This window comes from Bos taurus, chromosome 26, assembly GCF_002263795.3.
Source record: "Bos taurus isolate L1 Dominette 01449 registration number 42190680 breed Hereford chromosome 26, ARS-UCD2.0, whole genome shotgun sequence".
NCBI classification, from domain to species: Eukaryota; Metazoa; Chordata; class Mammalia; order Artiodactyla; family Bovidae; genus Bos; species Bos taurus.
In genome coordinates, this window is record NC_037353.1 from 38,597,849 (window position 1) to 38,610,492 (window position 12,644).

Genomic DNA, 12,644 nt, shown 5'->3' on the forward strand with positions numbered 1-12,644 from the left:
AGCACCAGGCAAAGGAGGTACTTAACCCATAAGCTTCAGTTTCCTTAGAGAAAATCAGAGAATCGGCATGGACGACCAAAATTCTCCCCTAGAAATAAAATTCTAGAATTCCCCTTACATGTTCAACTTTGTTTTTAGCTCTTTTAGAAGTTTTTTTTTTAATATCAATAAAAGTTTCACTAGATATGACTTTGCTTTCTTCTCCCCCTTTTCTCCTTTCCTTTTTCTTTTTAAGCAATTTATTTAAGTAAAATATAATAGCTCCTTTTGGCTTTGAAAAATTTCTGCTTCCATACACACACCCAGACTCTGCTTCTATAAGAAGATAGTAACATTCCAAATATTTTTAAAATGCTTAAATAATAATAATAATAACCCTGAGGTTAAACATTTCTATCACCTTAAGACCAAAAGCTAACAACAGTTTACAAAGAACACAGTTGCTGAGGTCAAACCTGGATTCAAATTCCAGCTCCTCTACCTACTGGCCAAGAAACCCTGAGTTTTGTTTCCAAACCTCTACAGGCTGCAGTTCTCTCACCTGTAAAATGAGAATACTACCACATTCTTTGCAGAGCTACAGTAAAGGCAAAGAATACCTAGCAAAGTTTTAGAACATAGTAGTCACTCAATAAATAAGGTATTCACATTATATCTATCAGGATACCATTAAAACAAAGAGAAGGTCTATGTAACTACAGACTTCGTTACAATTAGTCAAGGGCTCAGACACAGTGTAAGACCCAAAATTTCAACTTTGAGTCAGTCAGTCATCTCACGAACTAAGATTTGAGTAGTAATGCTTTCTACAGGTCGTAAGTTGGACCCCAGAGTAACCTTTACCGGAAATATCTAGGGCATCTTTCACACCACAGGAGTGGCAGGAGGCACAGAAGCACTGCTGATCCTCTGCAAGGCCTCAGTCCGTCCGTCAGTCAGTTCAGTCACTCAGTCATGTCCGACTCTTTGTGACCCCATGGACTGCAGCACGCCAGGCCTCCCTGTCCATCACCAACTCACGGAGTTTACTCAAACTCGTGTCCACTGAGTCGGTGATGCCATCCAACCATCTCTGTCGTCCCCTTCTCCTCCCGCCTTCAATCTTTCCCAGCATCAGGGTCTTTTCAAATCAATCAGCTCTTTGCATCAGGTGGCCAAAGTATAGGAATTTCAAATTCAGTTGAAACATCAGTCCTTCCAATGAATATTAGAACTGATGGGGACAGGACTGATGATAAGGCCTCAGTATGCTCCTAAGATACCTCTGGCAGGACTCAGAATTTAGCTTAAGATATATCTCAGTACAAACTTACTGATGGCAATTTGGTCACAGGTGGAAAATTATCTAAGGCCAGTATCTGACAGGTTCCCATGAGGCAATAAGTGACCGCTAACTAACAGTTTTGTTGCAGATGTCAAGGCAGTAGTACTGTAAGTATCTAAGAAACTTATGAGTACTAGGCTTAACATTAAGGATTAATCATATGTATGTGTGTAGTAAAATCTCTTTTAATATACCAATTAAAACTGTTTAGGTCAAACTGTAACATAATGCATTTCTACAGACATTTTGCTACTGAATATTCAATCAGATAATACATTCAACTTTTAAACAATACAAATGAACTGTTCACTCAAGTCTGCTGTTCTATGATCAGATCTAAATATCTAGGGAAAAAATTAGGTAATCTCTCCATAAACGAGGAAGGAAAAAAAGAATTAAGTGTTGTTACTTTTACATATAAATCACACCCACTTAAACGACTTGAATCAAGTCAGAAAGACCCCCAGGAGAAGGAAATGGCAACCCGTACACCAGTCTTCTTGCCTGGAAAATCCCATGGACAAAGAAGCCTGGTGGGTTACAGTCCATGGGGTCGCAAAAAAAAAAAAAGATGGACACAACTTAGCAAATAAACAACAAAGTAAAACTAAGTTGGACTATTACTTCAGAAGAATCTAGATTTGGGACCATTTTCCTTTTCAACCTGCTCTGTTTTCTTAGACAAATCATGCTGGGCTTCAGTTGCTTCATCTGTATTAAGAGAATAATAGCTGGTGGGTATTAACTCACCAACAGGGATCACATAAAGACCAAGAGAGAAAACTCGGTACCTGATACCAAGGGAACATCGGGTACCTCTACATTCCCATCACCAGCCACCCGACTCCCTCCCACTCCAGGCAGCCAGCCTGTCATCTGTGTACCTGATCTCCATGTGAGAGCCTCGTAAGAAAAAGTATTCTTCTAAAAAAACAAGTTTGAAAATAGCCACACAGTACAATAGCAGCTTCCTCTCATAAACAAAAATTATCAAAGACCTTGTGCAGTTACTCTATAAATTATTAAATGTACCTTTGGTTTTTCTTGCCAAAAAGTACCCATTAAGTAGACATAAAACTACTCCCAAATATGATGGCTGACTAATCAAATTGATGCAACTGAAGAATACTTAAGGCATTTATAATGAAATTAATGAGTAAAATTTATTCTAAAGAAATTCCCAAATAGATTCAACATTAACTATGTTATGATTATAGAAGTTTTTTAAGACCCAGAACTACTGCCAGAAACACAATTATAGCTGTATTTAATACAAGAACACTTTAAAACAGCTCTATATATTAGGAAGATTATATTTTAAAATACAGGCCTCTCTGCATTGCCAGGGACGCAGGTGACAGCAGTGTTATAAATGCACATCCTTGGTTGAGCAAGTTTCAATAATCTGGCAGTGTTCCAAAAAAAAGAGGGGGGAAGAAAAGAATAAAAAAGATGGATCACACAATAGACTTAAAAAGTTCGTCTTGTTTTACCATTCTTGAGAGTTGAGTGACTGAGTGAAAAGGAGACTAAAAGGGTTGAGAAGTAAAATAATAGAGCAGAAATCCATGCTGGTTTTGTCCAAACTGCATCACGGATTTTCATGATCCTCTCTAGATTTCTCCGGCAGTGGCTATTTTCTGGTGGACTGACATTTATTCCTAGCCTTTATCTTGATGGCTCCAATGTGGACATCTTTTACTATCTATTTACTCTGTTGGCTTCACAGTAGAGACTCTGGCATGATAGCCCAAGGGGGCATGGAAAACAGTGATCCCAAAGAACAAGGGTGAACCTGCTGGCATGCAATTAAGCTGAACTACCAAGAGAATATGAAATCATCTGGCTTCACCGAATCCTTCCTTTCCTCTTATGCTCACACTTACTAATAGAATAATAAGTGCTGGCAACATCCTGGGCGATACTAGCCTGGCCAGCATCGGTTTCCTTGTTCAGGAGATGCCATGACTTTCTTAGTCAGATGTCACTCATACAGAAGAACACTGCTGTTAAGAAAATCGCATATATATGGAATTTAGAAAGATGCTAACAATAACCCTGTGTACGAGACAGCAAAAGAGACACTGATGTATAGAACAGTCTTATGGACTCTGTGGGAGAGGGAGAGGGTGGGAAGATTTGGGAGAATGGCATTGAAACATGTATAATATCATGTATGAAACGAGTTGCCAGTCCAGGTTCGATGCACGATACTGGATGCTTGGGGCTAGTGCACTGGGACGACCCAGAGGGATGGTATGGGGAGGGAGGAGGGAGGAGGGTTCAGGATGGGGAACACATGTATACCTGTGGCGGATTCATTTTGATATTTGGCAAAACTAATACAATTTGTAAAGTTTAAAAATAAAATAAAATTAAAAAAAAAAAAAGAAAATCCAAACTTCTAAAACAGATCAGTGAGCATACATAAAAGGATTTATAGCAGTCTTCCCTTAAACAGAAATTTCTTTTTAAAATGGAGCTTGACTTATCTTTTTTTTCTAGAATACATCTAATATACAATGTGAAACAGAACACTAGCTCTTAAAATTGAGCTGTACAAAAGTCTTTGCACAAGGAATCCTAGTATCCTTTATTAAAGTTACTCTTCACAAATTCCAAACTTTAGACAAAGGATAACTTAGCCATATCTTGCCAATTATCAAGAAGGTACAATTTCATACACGTAGGGAAATAATACTCTAATACAGATAGGCTGTAAAAAATACTCTCATAATTTCTACGTTTTGAAAAGGCTAAAAGACTGAATTTTATAGCTTTAACTTCACTAAGAAACAATTTAGATATTCTAAAGTAAATACAGGATTCCCTGGTGGCTCAGACGGTAAAGAATCTGCCTGCAATGCAGGAGACCCAGGTTCAATCCCTAGGTCAGGAAGATCCCCTGGAGAAGGGAATGACAACCCTTTCTTGCCTGGAAAATCCCATGGACAGAGGAGCCTAGCAGGCTACAGTCCATGGAGTTGCAAAGAATCAGACATGACTGAGTGACTTACAATATAGTTATGAGAAAACATAACAAATATTATAAACAACTGAAGATCAAAGACCACCTAATTCACAAGCACAGCTTTAAAAGATATTTCCGATGAGAACCAGTATTTCACCATTTCTGGGAATTCCCTGGTGATCCAGAGATTAGGACTCGGCACTTTCACTGCAGGGGCCCAGGTCTGATCCCTGGTTAGGGAACTAAGAGCCTGCGTGCACACAGCGTGCCCGTAAAATATAAAAAAAATTTTTTTTTGAATTAACCATTTTTTCCCTCAAAATAACAATCTAGTCAGCAGTTAGGACTCTAAAGCAGGTGGGCCAGAGATGGCCTGGGGACCACTGCTGTCAGCATGAGCCTCCTACCTCATGCTTTGGAACAGGTTTGCTGCAGTCAAGAGCATCCTCCCCACAAAATCCCTCCTCCCAGCCCACCAGAATCACAGTGGTCAAGAGCACAGCAATCACGTTAAAATGCTTATCAGCCTCTTGGATGGTGAAGCTGGAGAACTGAGAATGGGTTTTAAAGTCTGGGTTTTAGCTTCAGCTCTAACCAGTGATTTCAGTAAGAAATTCAGCATTTCTGTACCTGCTTGAACATTTGGGAAAAGGAGATTGGCTCAACATCTCTAACTAGTTGCAGTACAAGGTGATCCTGGTACCACTTCCCCAGTGTTCCACAGACTAAGTGACAAGAATTCTTGGCAAAGTTCGAATCAATGGTTCACATGTAAAAACTCTGTTGTGTCAGTTCTTTAATGCATGTGCCCTCAGTGAGGCACCCAATTTTAAACCCCAATGATGGGTTTAAAAATCAAGCAGTTTTTCCCAAGAAATACTGATGAACCAGAAAACAGTAACGATCTCTACGTACATAACAATAGTATACAGCAGTGATCCTGTCCGTATATGCAAGACACAATATCCTTGGGCTTTAACCAAGAGGCCTCTGTACCTCCATTCCAGCTCAGAGCTCAATTTCCATGCTCCTGAAGTCTGTCAACATTCTCCTAGATAAATGTGTAAGTTACTCATTCATTCTGCTGCTGCTGCTGCTGCTAAGTCGCTTCAGTCGTGTCCAACTCTGTGCGACCCCATAGATGGCAGCCCACCAGGCTCCGCCATCCCTGGGATTCTGCAGGCAAGAACACTGGAGTGGGTTGCCATTTCCTTCTCCAATGTATGAAAGTGAAAAGTGAAAGTGAAGTCACTCAGTCGTGTCCAACTCTAGCGACCCCATGGACTGCAGCCTACCAGGCTCCTCCGTCCATGGGATTTTCCAGGCAAGAGTACTGGAGTGGGGTGCCACTGCCTTCTCCGACTCATTCATTCTAGCCTCTATCAAATATTAACACCATCTATAGACTGGCAACTGCCAAGCATGCGTCTCGAGACTCAGACTCTCCTCCAAGCTCCTGCCTCATTTTACCAATGGTCTACTCTATTCTCTTACTGATACCACCCATGCCCCGAAATGAACTTTGGATAGGCCTCGCTCTAAATCTTCTCCCCTCCAAAGCTTTCTCGTCGTTGTAATCAATGTGACTATTCACACCACTGCTTAAGTAAAACCCTGCATGGTTCTCTCCCGTCCTCCTAATTCCAATCTCCCCACCACCCCACAAGCGATCCAGAGGTAAATACTGTCCATTCTACTTCTACAGCGCACCTCAGATCCATCCTCTCGTCTACCTTCAGCAGCACCATTCTCACTCAAGCTCCCACCATCTCATGTCTGGCTGAGTCTCTTAACTGTTCTCATCTGCTTTTGCTGCTCCAAGGTCCATCTTCGATGTAAAATGCAATCTTTTCAAACGTAACTGTGATCACCACTCCCTGCACATGAATCCCTTGAATGGTTCTCAACTGCATTGTGATGAAAACCCAGTTCCTTAATGCATCCTTTAAGGTACTGCACAGTTTGGGCCCTGCCTGCCTGCTTCTGCAGTCTTATCTTGGGCCATTTACCCACCTTCCTCCTCACCGACTCCATCCAGCCAGGCTGACCTTCTCACTGCTACTCACATGTCCCATGATGGCTCTTCCTCCCCAGCAGGATCTTTACTCAGGTTATCACCTCTACACTAGTGGGCCTTACATAGATGGTTCCTTGCTGTCCTTCAGTCTTAATGAGACAGGCCTTCCCAGACCACTCAGCTAATGTGGGGCCTCCATATTAATTTCTTCACAATACCCTGTTTCTTTTTTAACAGTTTTAAAAAATGATTTGTAACTATATATTTACTTGTTTATCTAGCATCCTGCACACATTAACTTCTTCACTGAATGAATTAACGAGGAGAAATACCTTAGGCAAGACTAATTAATTATAAACAGTTCCTACTGGCGAACAGAAGATGCACTAACAAAGATCTTACCTTTTCAACTTTTTTCCTTTTAACAGGGGGGTCAAACCTCTCATTGACTCCAAAATACTGGGTAAGCTCCTTCCACTGGGTTTCACTTGAAGATTGTTCACTGTAAAAAGATAGACAATAACTTATGTTTCATACAAAATGTACTCATTATTACATTTACCATTTTTAATTCATTACCACAATTATATTACATCAACTACTTCTTAGGTTTCAGAGGTAATTCAACTATGTGTACAAGTTCTGCAATACTAGGACAGACAGATATTTTAAATTCCACCTACCTATGAGATTCTTCTTCATTCTTCAATTTACCTGAAAAGAATTCACAAAGTGTCAATACCTAAGCATTTGGTTATTTCAAATGATGGTTATTAAAAATTGTTAAGTCCAACTGGTCACAATTTAACACTATTGACAATTAACCTGAATTAAAACACCTTTTCTGGAGCGTTTTCTTTTTTTCTTTTCGGATCTAGAAGCTGAAGTTTTCTGTTCAGAATGCTTTTTATGCAATTCTTGAAATTTCTACATAAAAGCAAAAAAAAGAAAAAAAGAGCAAATATGTTTTGAGGCAAAGTATACATCTGAAAAATAACATGTCAATAAAAACTATATTCTTAACATCTACAAAAATACAAATATAATGAAAGTAGTTTAGTTCTTAAGGTACTCTATTGTCTGAGACTTTTACAACCTGAATGATCTTCATTTATTTCCAAACACGTCAATCTGATAATTTAGGGGTAAAAGTCAATGACTCATAGACTTTGTAACAAAGAGATTAAGACTGAAACTCCTTGTGTACTGTGTTAAGTAAGTTAATCCTACTAAATGTTTTTTTTTTCTTCCTCTTTTTATGAAAAACAAAACAAAAATGAACGCAAGTACCTGAGTGACCAATGAGTTGGCCACAGACCCAGAGAGTAATAAAACCATTCAGAATCAATCTTCCCTACCCGTTACCCACCAAGAACACATACATTCTGACCCTGGCAGAGACACACAGGCACAGACCTCAATAAGAACACATGAGAGAAAACCTACATTCCACATATTTAAGGGAATTCCAGAGGGACACTCTTCATATGCATTTATATTTGCCTCTGCTTCAGTGCTTGGTCCATCTGTAGGAATATCTACCATCTCTGTCTTTTCAAAGGTCCCATCTTCTTTACCCTCTTGTAAGTTAAGTTCAGAGCTCTCTAATGTGGTATCATCGTCAGAATTCAATTCAACATCACTTTCATTTAGGCCAGGAGGTAACAGCCCACTCCACATCTTTTCTGCTCGAGGGAAAAAAAATGAATTAAGATATATAAAGTAGACATGGAATGAATTTTAAGACCATTAAAAGATATACCAAGAATCTAATAATTATATCAATGGTTGGGGAAAAGTCCATTTACACTTTTAAAAAAATTGGTATAAAGCAGAATATACTCTCCATATCAAAATAATTTAAATATTTTGCTTATATAAATTTTTAGAAGTGTAAGGTAGCTTAAGTAAGTCTGTTATAAGACACACCTACAGCTGAATGACTTAATGACAACAAAATCTTGATCCTGTAATACATGAATAATTTTGTCCAAAAAAAAGAGGAAATTCAGTAAAAGCATTCATAGTTCAAGAATGTTAAAAGCCTAACAATATACACTGCACGTAATTTAAGAATTGTAACACTACATTTCAAGCTGTAACAATTAGAAAAGAAAATAAAATTGGATTTCTCATCTGTGTTTGAACATATAAAACTTCAGAGGACTATCTATGGAGGAGGAAAACAATTACACAAAGGAAAATGTTTGAGCTGTGCAAGCAGTTTGAGAAGAGTATGGTGGTAAAAAGGATGTCCCCAGTTTTACCTTTTACACTGCTTGTTAAAGTAATACTAAATAGAGTATAATCTTTACAAATTAACAAAAATGTATAGCTTTTTAAAGTAAATATATTGTATTTGGAAAACAAGTTCAGAGTTACTTTTATCATTAGTTATATAGCCCATTGGTAGAGAGAATCATTAACTATTGTTAAGTCTAATAAAAATAATTTTAAAAAATTCAAGTTGTAATCATTTTCTAAAATTATAATTGAGTACATTTCACTCTTAATCTCCATGGCACAGTCTAGTTTAGCATACATAATAAGCCAAAACCAGTTCATTTAAAAGATGCCTAGAATAGAGAAGTTGGTTGTTCTGCTCAGGATTTACCATCAACTGAAGGAATAAAACGGAAAGGTGGAAATTTTTCGCTTTCTGCCCTCTATTGTGTTAATCGAGTATAAGAAAACCACCAGCACTGTCTCCGAGACAAAGTATCATGGCATTTTGCATACTCTGAAGAATGGATTCCTGATAACTTTTAAGGACCTCCTCCCAAGTCCAAAGAATCAGCTCTCACTTTTCACAGTTTGGGTCCAGTCTCATTAGCTGCTGGCTCTCTGAAAAACATCCTCACCAAAACACTGTCATGGCTTTTTCAGAAGAAGATTTCTAACATCTAACTGTAATTTTGAGGAAGTCATTTTAAACACCTCTGACCCTGTTTTTTCATCTGTAATACGGGGCTAATTACCCAGCACACAGGGTTATTCTCAGAATGAAATGAAGTAAGCTACTGAAACACTCTACATGGTGTTCAGGAGGTTCTGGGGACTTGATCAATGACTGGTTCTTTTTGCCATTATCATTTATTTCTGTGGCCATGTACTGCATTTTTATCATTTCTATTATGGGTGGCAGCATCTATATAAGGTAGTTTTGAAATTTCTAATGTTTGAGGTGCATTCATTTAGTAATTGATACAAGTCATTTAACTCCCTGATTTCCACAGTCTGACATGAACTTTCAATTAAAAATGCTGATGTCTGGTTTTCTGAATGGAGCAATAAAATCAGAAGCAAATTACCAGGCAGATAACAGAACCTAAGCTTTAAGGCTCATCTTTTGCATAAGATCTTCCAAAGCACTATACCTGATTTTGTATTTTGAATCTGTATTCCTTTTTTTAAAGACGAGGACTCAAATTACATAAATTCCAAGCCCTATAAAACCGGCTACGTGTCTGCACGCTTAGTTGCTCAGTCATGTCCAACTCTGCAACCCCACGGACTGTAGCCCACCAGGCTCCTCTGTCCATGTGACTTGTCAGGCAGTTGGACTGCCTGAAGTTCAGACTTTTCTGGAGTGGGTTGCCATTTCCTCCTCCAGGGGAATCTTCTCCACCCGGGGATGGAACCCACCTCTCCTTCACTGTAGGCAGATTCTTTACCACTGAGCCACTGGGGAAACCTGAATCCATCCCTAATCTGGACTGAGGATTTTAAAAGTTGGAAGTAGAGGTAGTACTGAGATACAGTTAGCACAAAAGATATGACGTATAACATGCCAATATAGAAAACAGGTGTGGAGCTATTAACAAAAACATTTCTACTGTCCCGCGAAGGAGCAGGAAGGCTGTGATAATCCGCTCTACCATGACTTTGCCACTGGCATATAATACACCTTCAGACTCACTATCCATTTCAGGACTTTAGGATGGTAACAAGTTTCAGAGTTAGCTTTCTTAGCACTATTTTGGAGCCACTGTTTCTCCTCCCTGTCCACAGCATCTTCTGCATGTCCAGTGTGTGCCAGGCACTAGCAAGACATAGAAACAGCAGTATACAGAACGGGCAAAAATGCCTAACCTCATGGAACCAACATTCTTATACAAATGGCAAGCTTCTGTCCATCAGCAGCCAAGTACCACTCAGCCCAGACTTCAGCTGTGGCAGCTCAGATGGGCACAGTTCTTCCACTGGGCCACTGCTGCAGTATCTTCACACGGTGAGTCTATGCTCTGGGCACCCCAAGGGGCTTCACCTTGGGAAGCAGGGCTAGTAGCTGTGGAGAGGGCATGCCTTTCTTCATCAGCCCTTAATAATTTCTGATGACTTTTGGACTTCCTCAACTTCATCTATGTTTAATAAGTTCTTGCTGATGTGGCATTAAGAACTGTCCTCAGCAGGCTATTGGCTAGTATGGTAACTTCCTGTGTGTGCCCATGGTGGGGGAAAAACTAAAATAATTTTTTAAAAGTGGACTCTATGTCCAAATCCATAAAAGGCGGCGAAGATCAAGTAAGATGTGTTTCTGAACTTAATCCCTAATTATCTTTAAAGCGATGTGCCATTCTCCTATGACAGTAACATATACACATACACAAACAGCAGGACAAATTGGTGGCCGCTGACAAACACAGATAGTTAACCAAGCAGCCTGCAAAGTGAAGCTGCCCACCTGAGCAGCAGCTCTAACTGCAAATCAGGCAATACGGAGTGGCTGCTTTGTGACTTGTTTTGGGCTTAGGTTCAAAATCAGTGTCTTTCTAGTCAAAGCATATGCATGTTATTTCTACATTTCCAGTTGTACTACAGTACCGGTTAGTCCCATTAGGCCTCCTGTTACTTCTGTTTGGGTTGCTCTGGATTCTGATTCTCTAGTTCTTTGAAGCATCTCTCATCTTATACCTTTCAGGGTGCATTCTTTCATTTTAAAGCAGGTAACCCTTCAAATGTGGGCATTACTCAGCCATTCTCAAGAAACATCACATACCAGAGACTAAGAAACAAGTTTTTTAGTGTAGATTATAGTCAAGTCTATATAACAGTCCATGTGTTGTGAATCCCCCTATTCTCTGTGATTTTGAATATCAACTTCTCCATTTCACATACTCTGTACTGCTGGAGTGAAGATTCTTCCTAATCCACAGTTATTCTACAAAGAAAAATTCAGTGTGTGCTATGCAGTCCAGGGTTGACATGATTTATGATGAACAAAAATATTTATATCACATCCTAGCCTGAATGGCTAGGCTTTCTTTTGCCCTTGGAAACTAAGCACAGCTACTACTTAGCACACCTGGGCAGATATCATTGTATCTAGAAGAACATGGCACAGCTCAGCAGTTCCTCAGCTAAGCGTTTCAAAGTTTTATGAAGACAGTAATGGAGATTTCTAAGCTAATTTCAATACTCAAAAAGCTCAACATATTTCATTTTCCCTCAAACAATATCATGCACTTTTAGGTTAGGAAACTTAAATTCAATGAAACATTATTCTTCACCACATTTTCATTCATCTGATTGGTAGCTAAAGGCCTGAGTTTTACTAAAAAGGAAAAAACACAAATTAATGGGTATAGTTTAATAGAAGCAATATTTCAAAATACAGCATCCATGGAGACATCAAATTACAATAAATGGGATTCTAGGTTGTGAAAGGATTGGGAGCCAGTGGTAAGGCAGAGGAAAAAAAACAGTTTCAGAAGTCAGAAGATGGGTTTCTAGTCCTGAACAACATAACTGTAGAAAAGCCACTGCATCTGTCTGGGTCTTCACCCTTAACCTAAAACATGAACGGTTTGATCAAATCTCTGAGACGTCTTGAGGCTCTAATATGCCTTTTTATGGATCTCAATATTATGTGTGCCCAAATGCCCAGAATCACCTCATTCTTTGATATAACACTCCATTCCCTCTCAGTCAGAACAATACTAATTAAACCCCAACACCCCAGAAGATAAGGTTTCTCTCCTAACCCAACCACCACAGCCACGCTTGCTAGTTTTCAGTAAGACCCTGCACTTCAGAGAAAACACCTAAAAGACGCTCTGGAGAAAGAGAAAGAAACTCCACTGTGACCAAAGAAACAGAACCAAGAGGAAAAACAAACCATGTCTTCGCTCTAAGTGGCATACAATCAATGTGACAGGCACTGTTCTACCTTAACCCTCACAATGACCCTACCACTAGGAATTATTATCCAAACCCCTTTTACAGATGCGGTAACAGACTCATCCAATGGTTGGCGATCCACTAATCTTAGAAAAATAGAACTCTGTAACTCAAAACTCTATAGAGTGCATCGTTTAGTAATGTTATATTCT

The 12,644-nt window shown here is 39.2% G+C and overlaps 1 protein-coding gene across 2 annotated transcripts in view; it reads right to left on the minus strand.

The window, feature by feature from the left end:
* FAM204A (family with sequence similarity 204 member A) overlaps nt 1–12,644 on the minus strand; it is a 28,897-nt gene that overhangs the window by 14,815 nt on the left and 1,438 nt on the right. For both annotated transcript variants that reach the window (XM_024985554.2, NM_001035052.2), the window contains 4 exon segments: nt 7,759–7,997; nt 7,152–7,239; nt 6,996–7,026; nt 6,715–6,814 (listed from right to left, as the gene is read on the minus strand). In XM_024985554.2, the coding sequence (XP_024841322.1) occupies nt 6,715–6,814; nt 6,996–7,026; nt 7,152–7,239; nt 7,759–7,992 (453 nt within the window). In that variant the 5' untranslated portion in view covers nt 7,993–7,997.